We start from the raw sequence: 19,275 nt of genomic DNA, 5'->3' as shown, positions 1-19,275 counted from the left end.
TTTCCAGCTCCTAGAGGGCCTCCAGGGCCCCACAGGAGGCTATTTTTTCCCTCCCCAAGCTCCAGGAAAGCCTCCGGAGCCTGGGGAGAGTGAAAAATGGGGCCAATGGCCCAACCAGAAGTCCAAATTTGTTTTTGAACCATTGGTTGGCCTGTTAGGCCCATTTTTTGCCCTCCCCAGGCTCCTTCAGACAGGAAGGTGGTAGAGAGAGTGGTGAGGACAGCAAAAAAGATTATTGGCAGTTCACTGCCTTCCATCCAGAATGCAGCACATAAACAATGCTTGTATACATGTATGTATGCATGTATGTATGTATGTATATATGTGTGTGTGATATATATATACATATACATACACACACACACAGAGACACAGAGACACACACACACACACACACACACACACACACACACACACACACACACGGGGCTAAGAGCCTTCCAGGCAAAAAACATTTTTGTGTTGCATTTGTGCTGATAAATAAATAAAGGGAAGCAGTATGGTCCCTCCCATATTTGGGCATCCCAGGTACATAACACTTAATCATTTCCTTGGCTCAGCTGATAAGGTGGGAGAGCTTGTGGCTTAGAGGCTAATACAACTGCCTAACATATAAAAACAGCCCAGGTCCGAATCCCAGTAAGGGTATGGCTAGCTGATGAGAGCTTAAATAGCTTGAAATAAACCCATACTAGTCTCCCTTTTTAAATTTATCAGCACAAATGCAACACAAAAATGGTTTTTTTACCTGGAAGGATCCTAGGGTGGAGTTGAAAGACAGAAAAGGAAAGCAGTATGCTCCCTCCCATATTTGGGCATACCAGGGGTTGTGACATAACACAATTTTGCTGATTTTATCTGTGGTGTCTTTGATGTAAGGGAGGACGGTGATGCAGTTGTCCTGTTCTGTGTCTTGGTTTTTTGGGGGAGTCTCCTTTTGGATTAGGTTGGTGTTGTGGCCCAGCAGGAGCTGTTAGAGCTGCCGACAGACTCCGATAGCGAGGGACCCTATGAGTCGGCTCTGGAAGATGTGGAGGACCCTAGGCAGGGTGCAGACTCCGAGCAGGGACCAGAGAGGCTGGTTCGCCACCAGGAGGCGCCTGAAGCATGGAGCAGCAGTGAAAGCCAAAGGGAGTTTGTCCCTGATGTCAGGCCCTGGAGCAGTGGGGAGGAGCTAAGGGAGTTGGTCCCGGACGTCAGGCAGAGAAGGGCAGAGAAGCACAGGCAGCAATTCCAGAGACATAGGAGATAATCAGGCCCAGGTGGTTGTGATTTGGCTCCTCCCAAGAGAGTATATAAGAAGAGACTTTGGGAGGAGACCTTTTGCAAGACACAACCGTTTTACTAAGCTGGAGAAGCTCTTGTGTGTATCTCTTATCTATGGGAGTCTAGGTTGCTGCCAAAGTTTTGTCTGTGAGTAATTACTGTGAATAAAGTGTGGCTAACAGTAATCTTGTGTTGGCGTGACTCACTGTACGGAGGGGGATCAGAACAGGTTGGTAATTGTTTTTCTTTGGAATCCATTGGAGATTAATACGTTTGTGAAACTGTGTAATTCAGTTTTCAGGTGGTCTTTGTCAGCTAGGCATTTGGTTCTGGAGATAAGGAAGGATGGCGATGCCCTTACATCAAAGGCACCACAGATAAAATCAGCAAAATTATCCACAAGCACAATATCAAGACAGCCTTCAGTACTGACCAAAAAATAGCCAACATCTTAAGAAACCCCAAAGACAAATCAAGGAGTCTATGAAATACCATGCAAAATCTGCCCTGCAACATACATAGGACAAAAGAACAGGAGAATAAATGCTTGCATCGCAGAACACAAGAACACAGTAAGAAAAAAAGAAAAAAACTTCCTCTCTTTTCCAGCACCTTAAAGCTATAGGACATAAAATTAATTTTGAAGGAACCAAATTAATCTCCAAAACTAAACACTTCAACAAGATAATAATTATGGAAGCTATCGAAATAGAGAAACACCCCCACAACATGAATAAACGTGATGATACCTCCCGCCTACCAGACATCTGGAAACCAACCCTAGTCAACAAACGGGCCCCACCCACCACCCAGGCCGTTACAACATGAAACAACAATGGACACACTGCCAGCACCAATCTATCAATCATGATACAACCACACGACCAATCATTCCACTTACTGAAACAAAGCCAGCACTCCACACACCCCCACCAAGATATTCATAGATAGATAGCAATAGCAGTAGACTTATATACCGCTTCATAGGCCTTTCAGGCTTCTCTAAGCGGTTTACAGAGAGTCAGCATATTGCCCCCAACAATCTGGGTCCTCATTTTACCCACCTCGGAAGGATGGAAGGCTGAGTCAACCCTGAGCCGGTGAGATTTGAACCGCTGAACTGCTGATCTAGCAGTAGCCTGCAGTGCTGCATTTAACCACTGCACCACCTTGGCTCTGATAGATAGATAGATAGATAGATAGATAGATAGATAGATAGATAGATAGATAGATAGATAGATAGATAGATAGATAGATAGATAGATAGATAGAGCAGGTATATATTTATATATGTTTATATCAGGTATATATGAGTGTTATGTATGTGTTTGGGTACATATACACTTTTTCTTGAGAACAGGCAACAGAATTTCATTTTTAATGTGGGCCGTTGTGCTCACACTAAATTGATAAAATGATAAAAATGAAAAATGAAAAAAACCTCTCCTCTCCCTAATTCCTCCATAGTTTTAGATCACTTCTCTTCTTGATTAATTTCCATCCATTGTCTATTGAGATTCTTAGTCAGTATTCCAAAGATAATTTTTGAAAAGGCAACTGGACTTTCTTATTTGTTCTTGAAGATGTTTCCATCCATTGTTTCTTGTCTTGCTTTCTATTTTTCTTTTTGAAAAATAGGTTGACCCATCTAGTCCTCCTAAAATTGGGATATAACATGTCTTAAGTAACAAATTGCTAGTGTTTCCCCCTCTCCCCCCAACTAAATCACTTCCAGATTTTTTTTCATTGTTAGGAAAAGAGGAATCTTACCATGTTTTGTCTTTTTGTTCAACTTTAACATTGCTAGATCCATGGGCAGGATATGCTTGCTACCTAATTTATTATCACACAGTTAATGTCTCAATAAATCAAGGAAGATTAAAGATTAACTATCAACGTTTTTAGAAACAGCTTATTCTTCTGCATCTCTGCACTTTTGGTTATTCATTAACTTTCTCTTTCATAGTCCCGCCTTTCCCCGAGAGACTAAGTTTTTTAGTATTTAAGGAAAGCTATTCTCTTTCTTTCTGATTGCCTCCAACCACAAATTCTACAGAGGAGTAAAGGCAGCTCTCAGAGAAAGCTGTGCCTGCTTTTCCCCCCACAAAGCAACTGAAAAAAATCAAAAGGGAGACTGAAACAGCCCCAGAATTTCAGGTGAGATACTAAAATGGTTAGAGATTTTTCTGGGCCAAGATGAGTGGAGGGGGAAGTAAAATCAAGAATCATAGGGGCAGAAAATGTTTTGGAAGGCATCTAGGGTGGATTCCTTAATGAACAATCATAAAACCACTTCCACTTTTTCTAGAGCAGAAGTTACTTCTTCCCTATCTTGACATCTAAACACACTTCCCAGGTTTAGCTCAAATCTGCTTCCCTATAATTTCTACCTACTGTTTGGAATTATTGATTTCTTGGGATCTAGGAGATCTGGGTATTTCTCTTCCCTTTTCTCTGGAACCCTGAAAGCGTGTTCAAACTCTTCCGTTCCATTCTTTTGTCTTCCTGTTCATTTGAGTCTTCTCCAAAGATTCTCCTGAAAGCTGGGATTTTTAAGTTAAGCGGTGAGTCACGGTGGCGCAGTGGATAGAGTGCAGTACTGCAGGCTACTTCTACCAACTGCCGGCTGACTGCAATCTGACAGCCCTGTCTTTCTTAAAGTAATGTAGCTTTTGACTGAATATGAGAGCCTGGAAAAAAAATTCAGCAGCTTGTTTAAGGTGACCAGATTTTCAGATTGGTAAAGAGGGACACCTTTGACGGGAGCTGGCCGCGGTGGTTACTCCCAGCCCGCGGCCTTGCTAGGGACGTCTGGTCACCTTAATTATACACATCCTCTCTCTCTCTCTATCCATCCATCCATCCGTCTGTCTATCTGCCTGCCTACCTATCTCTCTCTCTTTCTCTCTATCCATCCGTCTATCTGCCTGCCTATCTGTCTGTCTAGTTATGGCCTCGCTTTCTCTCTCTCCCTCTCCCTCCCTCCCTCATCTCATTATCATCTATCTCAGTGTTTCTCCACCTTGAAGACTTGAAAGTATGTGGACTTCAACTCCCAGAATTCTGGGAATTGAAGTCCACATACTTTCAAGTCTCCAAGGTGGAGAAACACTGATCTATCTAATTAATATAATTATTTCTCCCTCTCTTTTTCACTCTCTCTCCAGCGCACACATGCAAATGCATAGGGCAGCCCACCTCACACACAGGTAACTCTGGGCAGCTTACAACATTATGATGCACGTCTCCCCATAGCAGAGTAGATGGGGAAGCCGGGGGCCCGGAGATCACCCGGGGGATGCCGAGGATGCCCCAACTCAGCCCCTCTTGCCGCTCCAGTCATGTGCCGCTACTTCCTCCGAGCGCGGCGCTTTACTCACTCCTCCGAGCATTCGCAACTTCATTCCCTCCAATTTCTCGGCCCGGGAGGCTCACCGGGCTCCGCCTACCCTGGGCCCCCATTGGTCCAGCGGGCTGAAGAATGCGAGAGGGGTGCGGTTGGGAGGGAAAAGCGCTTGGCACGAAGGACTTTCTTCCAACCAGCGGAACCCCCTGGTGCAATTGGGCTGCGATCGGCGGCCGTCCTTGCTACAATCCGCGCCGCCTGCCGCATCAGTGGAATCTAATTCAAGAGATCTTAATCTTGACAGCGTTGTTTGGATCTGCAGTGAAGAAATTACTTTAATCAGTGGGGTAAAGTCCTTTCTTTCGCTCGCCCAAGCTCTGATGAGGGGGAAAGAGAGGACTTTTCTTACGCCCGCATCAGAGCTGGGGGGGGGGGGAAGGACTTTACCCCATTGATTAAAGTAATTTCATCCGCAGATCCCAACAACGCTGTCAAGATTAAGATCTCTTGAATTACATTCCGGCTGATGCGGCAGGGGCTGCGCTGGCGGGGACGGGCGGAGGGGATGGGACTTGGATTCCTACAATCTTGGTGAGTGGGGAGTCCCATCCCACCCCGCCCGTCCCCGCCAGCGCAGCCAGGCTGCAATCGGTGGTCATCCCTGCTACAATCTGTGCCGCCCACCTCATCAGCGGAATCTAATTCAAGAGATCTTAATCTTGACAGCGTTGTTGGGATTTGCGGGTGAAATTACTTTAATCAATGGGGTAAAGTCCTTTCTCCCACCCACCCCAGCTCTGATGCAGGTGTAAGGAAAGTCCTCTCTTTCCCCCACATCAGAGCTCGGGCGAGCGAAAGAAAGAACTTTACCCCACTGATTAAAGTAATTTCACCCACAGATCCCAACAACGCTGTCAAGATTAAGATCTCTTGAATTAGATTCCGGCTGATGCGGCGGGCGGTGCGGATTGCAGCAGGGACGCCCACCGATCGCAGCCCGATTGCGCCAGGGGCTGCGCTGGCGGGGACGGGCGGAAGGGATGGGATTTGTTTCCACTGCAAAGAGTAGTTTCCTTAGCAATTCCCTGGGCAGATTCTAAAGAAAATTTCCTCCCTGCCTAATATTTCTTGGGAGTTCTTGCAAGGATTTAAATGCTTATGACTCTACATATTATCTTTAAATTATACCCCAGTGCGTTTAAAATATATCACTAATGCCTTCTAGATATCAAATATTTTCCATATTGGCAAAAAACAGAAAGGTGCATTTCAGAGCTAGATATTTCAATGACAATTACCAAATCGAGATACTCATGCATCTTCTCCCTTTCTTCTGTGGCAGAGCTGATCATGTGTTTCAAGGGATTTGGCCTTGGGCTCTTCGTAGTCCTGGCTGCTGTCCTGATACTGGGCACCTTCGCTGACTATGAACAGTTCCTGTATCACCACCGCGATAACCCCATTAGCAACGTGCAAGGAAATTACTGTGATGGAATGATGCGAAGACGTGGAATGACCAGGCCCCGATGCAGGCCATTCAATACTTTCATCCACGACACAAAGAAGAAAATCGCTGCTGTGTGTGGAAATGAAGGAACATTTATTCCACCTGTTCAGCCTAACAATCGTGGTCTGTGGCGTAGCCATCAGCATTTTCGTGTCACTACTTGCAAATTAAGAGGATCCCGTGTTAACCCTCCTTGTGAATACAGGATTAACACTTCGTCCAGGAATATTGTGCTTGGTTGTGAGGGGGGACAGCCTGTGCACTACGAGGAAGATGAGATCATTGTTTGAAGATGACCTGAATGGATCAGAGAGTGCCATCCTCAAGATGGGTGATCTTCCATGGAAAAGATCTCGTTTTCTTCTGATCGGTGATCGGTGCATCATTGTAACCTACTTAAATATTTGTCTTGCTTTCATTTTGTCTCTTTACTCTTCAGCCAAGCACAAAAGCTTGAATAATCCTAAATGTTATGTAAGCCTGCAATGATTCCTCTACCCAATGCTTTTAAAGAAATGAATAAAAAAAAGAGTTGCATTGTATCACTGTTGTTTGTATCGCCTCGTTTCTTTTTAAGTATGTTTGCTTCCCCCCTCCCCCAAGAGTGATCCGATTCATCCTGCATTAATCTGACCAAAATTTCTGCATATATATATACGGAAGCACTTCTATGGCAACTGCAGGCCGACGTGAGCCAACAAAATGGTGGCCGCTAAGAAGACAAAAAAGTCTTTAGAGCTCATAAACTTTGGGCTTCAGCTGGTTATGAAATGTGGTAAATATGTACTTGGATATAAACAAACTCTGAAAATGATTCAGTAGGGGAAAGCCAAGTTGGTTATCCTAGCCCAGAAGTGTCAAATTTAAGGCCTGTGGGCCGCATCTGGCCCAGATTTGGCCTGCAGGGCCGCCCTGGGAAACAGTGAAGGATCAGCTCACTGAAATCAGTTTTCCCTGGCAGAGGGTTGCAGGAGGCCATCACAGCCAAAAACGGAGCTTGGGAGCCTGTTTTCGCTGACAGAGTATCCAGGCCACCCCCCTGACATGAGTGATGTCAAGTTGGCCATGCCCACCCTGGCCATGCCCCTCCCCCAAGGTCAAACACAACCCTGAAGTGGCCCTCAATAAAATCAAATTTGACACCTCTGTCTTAGCCAATAACTGTCCTGCTTTGAAGAAATCAGAAATTGAGTATTATGCTATGTTGGCACTGCATCACTACAGTGGCAACAATATTGAACTGGGGACAGTTTTTGGGAAGTACTAACTTGCTATGTACACTTGCTATAATTGGCCCAGGTAATTCTGACATCATTAGAAACATGCCAGAACAAACCAGTGAGAAGTAAAATTAATAAACTTTGACTTTTGTGTAATAATTAAATAAAAGAGACCCAGATGTCACAACAACTGGTGCCACTGCAAACAGAATTGGGGAAGATTTACCTCGTGACCCGTCAAAAGCGCGAATGTCATAAGCCCGCCGACAACACCGCGGCGCTAAAACCGCAATTTCAAAAGCGCGCCGACAACAGTGTGCCGACAACAGCGCGCCGACAGAAGCGCGATTTCATTTAAGGTAAGATTTACAGTTAGGTTTAGGGTTAGGTTTAGGGTTAGGTTGAGGGTTAGGTTGAGGGTTAGGTTGAGGGTTAGGTTGAGGGTTAGGTTGAGGGTTAGGTTGAGGGTTAGGTTGAGGATTACATTACAGCGCGCTTCTGTCGGCGCGCTTTAGGGCTAATTAGTCGCTAAGTCGTCGCACGGTTTTGTCACCGCACTTTAGACACCGCAGTTTAGTCAGGCGCGCTTTTGTTGTGCGCGCATTTGTGGTGGAACCGATTTACCTATCTTGGTTCAATTTTTGCTTATATCATGCCAGATGCAAAGAACCAAGGTCAACACAAACAGATACTTAGGATAGTTTCTTTATTATTGTTCACTTATAGGCAGGAGTTTGATCAGATTAAAGCACACATTTGCTTCAGAATTATATATATCTTGGAAAAGATTGGAGAGTGTCCACTCTTTCCTGCATGCTAAGAACTCCAGGCTGAGCTGCCTCTTTGCTCTTTGGGAAGTTTTCCCAATTTCCACCACTCTGATGTAGCTATAGGCGAAGGGGGTAGAAGTAAAGAAACAGGATTTTGAATCATTTTTAGTTTGTTTCTGTTCCAGTTTAGCCTTTCGGGGACTATCCCCACACATGGGCACAGTGTTTGCATAGGAGCTCACCTGTTCCCTAAACCACCAAAATGAAATTAAGCCTGTTGCTTTAGCACCAAACCATAGGCTAGCTATTCCAGCTGTGTTAATATAATGTGCTGACTAAATATTAGCAATCTACAGAGGATGCTAAACAGTCTATACCACATAACAACATTGTAATAAAATTATAACATCATGTCTTACTAACCATTACAGGTGGTCTGTTAGAAATTCTGTTTATATATAAAACCACTGATCAAACAGAGTACAGTCACCACGTGCTTTACTGCTCAACTATTTTAACTGTAACAGAAAACAGGAAATTCTATTCAGAACAAAAGAGCATAGAGTATATATCAATCATTCAAATTTGAAACACTGCCATCTACTGGCTGAATACTACTGTAGTTGTTGCATAAAAACACATTCCAAAAATGAATTCCAACATAGCCCCTGACTTGCAACCATTTGTTTGGTGACCATTCAGAGATACAATGGCAATGAAAAAGTGACTTATGTCTGTTTTCACATTTACGACCATTGTGCTATCTCCATGGTCATGTGATCAAAATTGGGATGTTTGGCAGCTGACTCATATTTATGATGGCTGCAGTATCCTGGGATCAAGTGACTATCTTTGCCTGCTATGCAGATTTATTATTATTTTCATAATTAATAGGATGCAGCTTAGATTTTTCTCAGTGTTAGCTGTATACAAGTCCTGTCCCCAGCTGTCCTCTTAAAATTGGCACATAACAACTGTTGAGAAACAGCTTTTTCTTGCTTTATTTTTTCCTTATCCACTAAATCACTTCCAAATGTTTTTTCCTTCCCATTGTTAAGAGATTGGAAAAAAAAGTTAAATTAACATGTTTTCTTTCACTTGTCAGTTGCAGGACAGACTATGTGTCAGGGTTCCATATAGCATCCAAAAGTAAATCAGAATCCAAGGCAAAATGTTGCTCTAAGTTCCTATTTATTAACAGACCCATGTTGGCACATCTGGGAAAACACAAATCTGAAAGCTTCCAGGTTTTCCCCACCTAGTTGAAATTTCAAGATCTTGCCCCAATTTCATAACATGGTCCAATCTCCCATTGTCATGCTGGCAGTTTCACCCATCCAGTTCCAGTGAGGTGCAGAGACAAAGGATGACCTTGGCTTTCTAGAAAGAATTTAGTTCTGGCTACACAGTAGGTAACCCCGTACAATCCCCACTCCCATTTTCCCACAAGAGAAAAAGGCATAGTAGAATAACAGAAAGCATGGAAGGCCAAAGATCCAAAAGAAATCTGCAGGCTTGGCACTATGCTTACTACCTAATTTGTTATTACAGAGTTAACATTCCAACAAATCAAGGGAAATTAAAGGAAAAAAAATGGGCCAGATGTTATTGCTTTCATAATTGCAAAATATTTTGGCACTTTAGGATTTCGTGGAATTTGTTTTCTTCCTTCCTCTTTGCCTCCACCCACATCTACTAAGGAGAAAACGCAGCTCACAGAGAAAGCTGTGTCTGCTCTTTTCCTGCAAAGCCGCTGAGAAAACTCAAAAGGGGGAGCGATCCAGCCTCCAGAATTTTGGGTGAGTTCCTAAAATGTCTAAAGATTTTCTCTGCGACGTGGTGGATAAAGTGGGGGAGATAAATCAAGAATCAGAAGGAACAGAAAACATTTTTGAAGGCATGTAGGCTGATCTCTGGTCAACCATGATGAACGATCAGAAAAGTTGGAAAAGGGGCATTTGGATTGCTGCATTCAATCCATTCCATAGGATCCCCAATTGTATTTTTCTAGCTTCCACTTCAGTTTCTCTAGAGCAGAGGTTGCTTCTTCCCTATTTTGGCAACAGGTTTGGTTCAAATCTACTGTGATTTCTGCATACTGTCTGGAATAATTGAGCTAGGAGTTCTGAGTATTTCTTTCTACCCTTTGTTTGCTCTGTAAACATGGGGATGCATAAAAACTCTGCCTTTCCATTCCTTTTTTTCCCATTTTCATTCTTCTTCAAATACCCTCCCGAACGTTGCAATTTTTAAGTGTGGGAGGAAAAAGCAATCTGGTTCAGTTCCAAGCAGGGAATAAAATGGAGGCTGCTTAAGAAATTAAAGTTTATTGATGAGCACAATCATAAGGTGCAGCTGACAATTTAGCTTGATGGGTGCAGGGGTTTTTATACAGTTTCTGAAATGCTGCAGGGGGGCGGGGGAGGGTTGTGCAATGTAGTGAGCCTGGTATCTTTTACTATTTCAATGGTGGTGGGTTAACCCTATTATGCCTTAAAAGGTCACGCCCTGTTCTTGGAATTTGGGTGGAGGAGGATGTAAATTTTAATCTCATCGCTGCAGGTTAAGGTGTTTTGTTTGTGATTAGGCTGGCCCAGTCTTTCTTAACGGGCATCTGCTGTAGCCTATTAAGAAAGATTTGGGGCTGCTTTCTGCCTCTAAGAACATATTTCTCCATTTCTTCTTTGGGGAAATATAATGATTCTACCCAGTGGCGGGCTTCAAAAATTTTAGGAAGGGGTTCTCTGCCCTGTAGGCATGGCTATGGTGGGCATGTCCTAGTCAGCCTCTACCATGGTAGGGGAGGGCCATTTTTGCCGTCCCCAGGCACCAGAGGCTTTCTTCGAGCCTCCAGGAGGGCGAAAACAGGCTCCGGGGGCCCTCTGTCAATCTTCAGAAGTTCTAGAAATCCAAAACCATCTACCGTATTTTTCGGAGTATAAGATGCACCTTTTTACAACCCCACTCCCAAAGTGGGTGAAAATCTGGGTGCATCTTATACACTGAGGTGGCGCAGTGGCGCAGTGGTTAAAATGCAGCACTGCAGGCTACTGCTAGATCAGCAGGTCAGCGGTTCAAATCTCACCGGCTCAGGGTTGACTCAGCCTTCCATCCTTCCGAGGTGGGTAAAATGAGGACCCAGATTGTTGGGGGCAATATGCTGACTCTCTGTAAACCGCTTAGAGAGGCCTGAAAGGCCTATGAAGCGGTATATAAGTCCACTGCTATTGAATACAGCATTTTTGCCTCCAGAAACCCCGCCCCCTTTTCAGAAATGGCCATACAGAGGGTTTGGGAGGCCTGCAATGTGCTCCTGGGGGTTGGGGAGGGCAAAAGCGAGTGAAAAACAGCCCATTTTTTTCCCTCGTTTTTGCCCACTCCCAGCCTGTAGGAGCACTCTACAAGCCTCCTAAAGGCTACGCATGCCTTGGGCAAAAAACGGGCCATTTTTTCCTCATTTTTTGGGGGGGGGGTATCCCCCAGGAGCACTTTGCAAGCCTCTGAAACTCTCTGCATGTCCCGTTTTTCACAAAAAAATAAGGCCTGCAGAGGGTTTGGGAAGTGTGCTGAGTGAAATACATATATATATATGTATATATATGTATTTCACTCAGCACACTTCCCAAACCCTCTGCAGGCCTCATTTTTTTGTGAAAAATGGGGCATGCAGAGATTTTGAAGAGGTAAATATATGATATCTGTGAAGATTCTCAGCCATCCAGGTCACGGTTGTCCCAAATGTACTTTTTCAAGACGCAAATGTACTACCCCGATATCAATTCTGTGATCTGCATTCTCTTCTCTTTTAGGTCTAGTTGTCGCCATGCCTCGGATGTTGGCCTATTCGGTATTGGTACTCTTTGTGGCATTGCTGCTGGGATCCTTGCCAACGTTTGCCCAGAGAGAAACCCCTCATGGCAAATTCAACCGGCAGCATGTCGCCGCAAAGCCCAATAGCGGAGTGGATGCCCGGGTCTATTGCAACCTGATGATGCAACGAAGAGGAATGACAAACATCAAGTGTAAACCTACCAATACCTTCATCCATGGGGAAGCCACAGCAGTGAAAGCCATCTGCAACAATGGAGGCACTTACTCAAGTGATAATTACTACGACAGCAATAATGCCTTTGAGCTCACCGTTTGCCGTGTGACGGGGGGAGGAGCCACACCTCCCAATTGTAATTACCGAAGCAGAGTTAGCACCCAGCACATCCGAGTTGCCTGCATAAATGGCCTGCCGGTGCATTTCAAGCAAGCTCTTTAGAAATATCGACAACCATGATGGCTAGTTAGGGATTATATATCTTCAGCTGCTTTAGAAGCCAAGAAGATTTCCTATTTTTACTGCAATGGTGTATTTCAGTTACAATTTGCTCTTTTTCTTAGTTTCTTTCCACCTGCCTTCCCCTCTTCTTTCAGTCTTCCTCTCCAACTGTTTTAGACAAGCTGGGGACCTCCAAATAGATTGGGCTATGATTCCCCATGATTCCCCGCCAGCTTGGCTGACAGGAACTCTGGGAGATGTAGTCCCAATACAATTGTGGGGGATCTCAGCTGTGGCAGGCCTTCATTTGCTCACCATATCTGGGTCTGGTGACCATAAGATAGCTGCAAAGTGATACAGAAAAACTTCCAGGGAATTCTAGATGTTGTAGTTTACACATCGTAAAGTGGTGAGGTCTAAAATATAGTCAGGTCTGAAGTTTTTGCTGTGATCTAACAGACATTCAACCCCAATTATGGCAATAATATATTTCAGTCTCTCTTTTTTTTGTTCTATACTGCCTTCTAGTGGCTGTGAATCAAAATGACTGTTGTATCCATCAAAATGTTAATATAGTTTCTCTAACGTCAAACTTTCTGTTTTTCTGCCTTCTGAGGAAAATTGAGGCTAATAATTCTGCACAGAAAACTGGATATTGGAGTATATAGCAGCCCCCCAAACTAACATTCTTCAGCTATGTGACTTAAATATCACAACTCACTTCTCCCATGGGCGATGACATGTGAGAAGTCGTGGTATTTAAAATGCAAATGTCCAAATTACCTTTATAGGGTCAGAGGGTTTTTTTGCTAGGAAACGTAGCCATCTTTCATTTTAAACTAGACCATTTGCTTTCCTTCCTGAGGAAATGTGTTTTGAAACATAATGCTGGTCTGTGACCATAATACCAATTGAAGCATAATTTTAGGCACCTGGAGAAACAGATGTGCTCTGAATTTCTTTATATAAATATAAAAAATACAAATTCAAATAGAATTAATTTTGCTTTAATTCAATTAGAAGATATTAAGTAAATAAAAATTAATTAATTTTAAATTTTCAAATTAAATTAAAATTTACTGCAAAAATGATTTTCTTAAAAAGTAGATACATTTTTTAAAAAGAGAATAGAATTTCTGAGCCATTTCTTGTTAAGATTGATTCACATGAAAGGTTCTTTAAGCTGATATGTCCTGAGTGTTTTTACCTCCATTGCCAAATGTTTGTGGAAAATCAAGAATGAAACTGTATGTTATTATTTCTGGGATTGATGGAAAGTGGAAAATATCTATTTATAGCTTTTGTTTGGATCTCTTTCCTCTAGCAGCTTCATGCAATAAAGTCTTCGTTTACATACAGAATGGCATTGTGGTATGATCACTACTATTACTGTTGTCATTTGGAAATGTGTGTCTTTTCTTTTTTAATCTGCTTTTTCATTATTTGCCAGCCCCAACTGTTGTACAAGTGCCTATTGTTTTGAGCAACGAACATGACACCCAATAACAACATTGTTAGCTTAATGAGTTTTGATCTTCTCTTTGAATGGCTTAGGCCAGTTTACTCACTATAATTCCCATAGTCATACCTTTTCCTTTAGAGAAAAATACCTTAGATTCAGACAGGGATGAGCTTCAAAAATTTCAGCAACAGGTTCTCTGCCTTGTTGCTGGGTGGCTGTGGCCATGGTGGGCATGGCCTAGTTAACCTCCTGCACCACGGCTGGGTTGGGGGCGGTGTTTTTGCCTTCCCAGGGCTCCAGAGGCTTTCCTTGTGCCTTCAGGAGGGTGAAAACAGCCTCCCTAGGCTCCGGAGGCCAAAAGTGCCTTCCCAAACTTCTGATAGGCCCATTTTTCACCCTCCCCAAGCTTCCGCACACAATCTGCACTTAGGTAAGTCCAAAACAAGCAGTGTGGGGACTCCTGGGAGGGGCAGGGTGGGGCGAGGCCAGCCAGAAGTTGGATTTGGAGGTTCTCCGAACTGCACAGAATCTTAGCTAGAGATTCTCCCAAACCCCCGCAAACCCCCAGCAGCCCAACCCTGGATTCAAAAATTTTGAAATTGAAATTTAATAAATTTGTATGCTGCCCAATCTCGTAGGACTCAAACTTCAGAAATGATCTGAAAATCTGCAAAGAGGCCAATAGGGAAACCATGAGATTAAATAGGGCTACAGATCTGGCACGCAAAAATATAACATGTCACTAGAGGGCACCACTATTTTTCAAATCCTGTAAACCAGCACCGAAATCAGATATAGGGAATCCTCGGCTTAAAACAGTTCGCTTAGTGACTGTTACGACAACAGAGAAAAAAGTGACTTAGCAACATTTTCCATAATTATGACCATTGCAGCATCCCCATGGTCATGTGATTTACATCCTGATGCCTGACAACTGATTCACATTTACGACCGGTTGCAGTATTCCGGGGTCATGTGATCCTCTTTTTCAACCTTCAGACAAGCAAAGTCAATGGGGAAGCCAGATTCACTTAACAACAGTGTTACTAATTTTACAACTGCACTTAACAAATGTGGAGAGAAAAGTTGTAAAATTGGACAAACTCACTTAACAAATGTTTCACTTAGCAACATAGATTTTGGGCTTAATTGTGATCATAATTTGAGGACTACCTGTATTCACTTAACTCCAAGAATCCCTGGAGAGAGGAATGGTACCTTCCTCTGACTTGACTGTTAGTGCAGGGGTGGCTTCCGTCACTCTCTACTGCCAGTTTGCTTATGGATGCGCTGCGCATAAGCCCAAAACAGAGAACCAGTTCGGAGGCGTGGCAGTCCTGGGTCACTGCCGGTTCCAGCGACCTGGGCCGCCAAACCTCTATTGGTTTGGACAAACTGGTCCGAACTGGTAGGAACCCACCACTGTATTAGTGATCCCCCTATTAACCACCTAGTTTTCACCTGCCTTTTTCTATCTGGTTGAAATTGAACAGAAGCAAGTGTGATAATGGAAGAAATGCCTCCGTCCTGTATTGGTGGGGGTGGAAAAATTCCCCTTGTTGTGACTGTGGTGCTGACATGGAAACTGTTAAGCATATTGTCCAAGATTGCCTACCACATGCGTTATCTGATTCTCCAGAACAGGGGTGTCAAACGCAAGGCCCGGGGGCAGATCTGGCCTGTGGGGGGTTCTTAGATCTGGCCCGCGGGGCTGCCCCGAAAACAGCAAAGGACTAGTCCACAGTGCCTCTGCCAGCAAAAGTGGAACGTGGGAGGGCGGCCCCTCCGAGCTCCATTTTCATTGGCAGAGAGTTGCAGGGGGGCATCACAGCTGAAAATGGAGCTTGGAAGCCCACTTTTCCTGAGTGCTCAGGCCACAATTGGCAGCCCCAACACCAGTGACATTGAGCCGGCCACACCCAGCCTGAAGCAACTGCCAGAGGCCATCGCCGGGACAGCTGAATTGGACATCCAATTATGAAGCCACTGCCATATTCCTGCAGAAGTTTTGTATATAATTATGAGGATTGTGTATATAAGTTTACTTTTGTCATGTTTTCCTTATAAGCTAGATAAGAAGGCACCCCACTTCCATTACTATCTTCTATTTCACTTTCCTGCCAGCTCGGGAAGATTGCAGCCCAGTTATGTAGCCTTAACACAAGACTGTAGTGGGGAAAATCCCAAGAGGTTTAATAGTAACAACATAACATGTACTAAACAAAACATACCTTAAACCAAGAGGGGAGATTAATATTAGTGACTATTTTTGAATAAGTAACATACAAATTGGGTGAATCCCATCCAAGTTGCTTTCCAACAGGGACTGAGTCTACATTGTGCATTTGTGTATGTCCGCACACACATTTGTATATATATATATAAAAGGCTACCGTAATTGTCCTGTCACAGCATAAGCATCCACTGGAGGGAAGAGTCAAAAAAAAAAAAAGGCAAGATGCCAATGAAGTTTCAAAACCTATTTTACATTGTCCACAAAAAGCAGATTTTTGATCATGTATTTTGATCATGCTCAGAGCAATCAAAATTGTTCAAGGGGGGGGGGGACACAGACCTGGCCCACAGGGGCCGCCCTGAAAACAGCAAAGGACTAGCCCACAGTGCCTCTGCCAGCGAAAATGGAGCTCAGGAGTTTTTCTGATTAAGAAAAAATGGCAAAAAAGTTTATCAATCTTCTGAGGGTTGGGATAAATGGTAGAAGTTGGCCAAAAATGTTCCAAAGTCTTGTCCAGTTCAGTGGAACCACCATGAGCCAAAATGGACTTGTGGCCTGGAAAAAAAAATTGCAATCTCTCATTGACTAACAAAACCAGAATAGCATGTGGGAGAAAATACATTCGCAACTCACAGGAATTCCAGATGTTGCAATCTCTCATTACCTAACCAAACCACAGAGACATGTGGGAGAAAATGTTTTCACAAACCAAAGGAGCTCCAGCGATGATTCTACATCGGAAGAAGGTTGCTCACCTTTCTTTGGCCCAGATGGATTTCAAGAACTAAGAAAGGTATTTGACCTACAAAAGTTGGTTTTCCCCAGATATAATCTTTGGAGTCAGAGTAAACGAGATAAGGAAACGAGACCTGAAGGCGGCATCAAAAGCTTGATGAATATTAGAGGTGGAAACCAAAGTTTTTCTGCCTGTACTGGATCGTTCCTGTTTGTTGCTGTTCTATCTATAACCAAATATTGACCAGTCCAATGGAAACTGACTGAAAGAATAATATGTGCATTTCTTAAGATAAGGGCCAGGATCATCAGCAGTTGAGGTTATTCACTCCAGAATGTCAAAAATGTACTGAATAAATCCCCGTGAGTGGTATATAATGAAGATCTTTCTTAAGGCTTCCTTAAACAGGCTTATCTATCCTGTTCTGGGGAGTTGTGTGAAAACAGCCAATCTAATGCCTTCAAAATATGTGCCTTTGAAGCATCAAAAGTGGCCACACCATTCTTTTAGGAATGCCATATTTTCTTTGCAGGCCACACTGAAAGAGGGGCACAGAAGGATGAAGAGGGCCCCCCAATTCTCCTGAAGCAGTTCCAACCCTGATAGAATCATGATTATGATAAATTTGCAGAAAGTGGCCCAAAGGTTCTTTTTTAAGAGTCAACTGGACTTTCTCTGAAGGTGTTTCACTTCTCATCCATAGACATGTAGGAAGTGACAACTCTCAGATGCCAGTCAATAGCCTCTTCTCTGTTGTATCAGGACATCTGTGGTCAGCTGTCATCTCTTCCCACATGTTGTGAACCTAGCCTTGCAATGTCCATACGACATCTTCAATGTGTGGTGAGAAAGCTTAATGACATATACAGTCCAAGTTTTGGGCTATGACTATCTGAGGTTGATGTGTTCCTATGTTCAGTCACTAATAAGCTTCCGTTTTGCCAGTGTTCCCCACCTAGTTTTCTTCATCTATATCTACAGAACTGCAAAGACTACAAACTTGAAATTCGGCACATATGTTCCTTTTGGTTTCTAGGTGCTTGCTAAGAAAGGATTTTTCAAAATGACCATCAGATCATCAGTATTTCTTATAGAGTATTATATTAACAGACATTGATGCTAAGAAATGAGACGTTCTACTCCCCCTCCCCACCTGTGGGGAACTCTGTTCCAACTGCCAGTTGCCTTATATGGGCATGGTCGGCATGTGAGTCATCCAGCCTGAGGGCTGGCCCAATCACATGGTTTTGTAGCGAAGCATGGGTATCCAGCTAGTCTTCCATAAAAGGAAAAGAAATGCTACTACTTCTCCCTCCATTGTTTCCTCACCTTGTTCTAGAGTAAGGGTTTCTATTTTTTTTTGTCATCTTGTCTCCTTTTCACATTGAACTCAAACCAGGGGTTGGTTTCTCCTGGCATTACTGCCAGTTCGGTGCACGGGGGCACATTTGCACAAAAATAGATCTGCGCATGCGCAAAACATTTAAAAAGAACAAAAAATAAATTTGTGCAATTACAATTGTTCTGCGCATGCGCAGAACAGAAAATCAAGATGACGGCCCCATAGGAGAACCAGTTCGGGGGCGTGGCAGGCCTAGGTCGCTGCCGGTTCCAGTAACCCAGGCCACTAAACCACTACCAGTTTGGCCAAACCGAGCCCACCTCAGACTCAAACAAACCATGAAGAAATACAATAAAACATTGAGAAAGAAGGTTTTATTGTAATAAGGCATAGCTGAAGGTTCTTCACACCTCCTCTTGATTCTGTCTGCACCTTCATAAGGGAGGTACTCTCATACTTTTGAAAACTTTACTCTAGAGAGATGTTTAATCTGATCTCTTGAAAAAGACTTTAAAATTAAGCCAAGGGCTGGTGTCCTGGTGATTCCACATCTGATCCTTTTGTGCAACTTTACACAAATACTCTGAAGTGGTTTATCCTTCAGGAATTATCTCCATGCCTTTCTTTTTGCAGGAAGACCCCATTCAGCCTCTCTCCACCCTATTTTTTGAGATGGCAAGCAGCCCAGTCAAGGAAACAACTCACATTTTCGCAATCATTCATGGTCGCCTTTCGCTGAAGGCATGTCCAATTCATGTGGGATGTGAACACACAGCCAAATGCTAAAACCACCCAGAAGATTTACAGGTGCTGTCGTTACTCTTCGATGAGTTGCAAAATTACCCCAAGAAAGAAGTGGTTTTTCATGTAGAAATGTGGTGGGTTTTTCACAGCCTCCCTTTCAGTTGCTCTTCCATGCGGTTAGAGAATTGTTTTTTTAAAAAAATGCATGGGTTTGTTTAATAAAACAGAACAAAAGAAAAAACAATACAACATTGCAATAGAATAGAATAGAATGAATAGAATAGAATAACAGAGTTGGAAGGGACCTTGGAGATCTTCTAGTCCAACCCCCTGCTTAGGCAGAAAATCCTACACCAGTTCAGATAAAATGATTACCTAA

General features: G+C 43.4%; 1 protein-coding gene and 2 pseudogenes across 2 annotated transcripts; all 3 read left to right on the top strand.

The window, feature by feature from the left end:
- The first annotated feature begins 3,276 nt into the window (after window positions 1-3,276).
- On the top strand, window positions 3,277-6,661 carry LOC106550443 (ribonuclease pseudogene; annotated as a pseudogene). The gene is made up of 2 exons (XR_015696503.1): window positions 3,277-3,423; window positions 5,955-6,661. The product of XR_015696503.1 is annotated as a ribonuclease pseudogene (transcript).
- A 160-nt stretch (window positions 6,662-6,821) lies between these two features.
- On the top strand, window positions 6,822-7,468 carry LOC148046381 (large ribosomal subunit protein eL30-like; annotated as a pseudogene).
- A 2,283-nt stretch (window positions 7,469-9,751) lies between these two features.
- LOC148046380 (ribonuclease-like) lies at window positions 9,752-13,737 on the top strand. The gene is made up of 2 exons (XM_087714111.1): window positions 9,752-9,908; window positions 11,919-13,737. The coding sequence occupies exon 2, from the start codon at window positions 11,933-11,935 to the stop codon at window positions 12,374-12,376; it is 444 nt and encodes a 147-aa protein (XP_087570237.1). The 5' UTR covers window positions 9,752-9,908; window positions 11,919-11,932; the 3' UTR covers window positions 12,377-13,737.
- The last annotated feature ends 5,538 nt before the right edge of the window (window positions 13,738-19,275 follow it).

The sequence above is a fragment of the Thamnophis sirtalis genome, unplaced genomic scaffold (genome assembly GCF_051295495.1).
Source record: "Thamnophis sirtalis isolate CommonGarterSnake01/CBP01778 unplaced genomic scaffold, rThaSir2_p1.2 scaffold_4, whole genome shotgun sequence".
NCBI classification, from domain to species: Eukaryota; Metazoa; Chordata; class Lepidosauria; order Squamata; family Natricidae; genus Thamnophis; species Thamnophis sirtalis.
The sequence above is the reverse complement of the archived record's forward strand: the minus strand, read 5'-3'. Positions and strand labels throughout refer to the sequence as shown.

Bases quoted from the DNA above. Each gene is read 5' to 3' on its own strand.
- LOC148046380 (XM_087714111.1), top strand. From the start codon at position 11,933: ATGCCTCGGATGTTGGCCTATTCGGTATTGGTACTCTTTGTGGCATTG.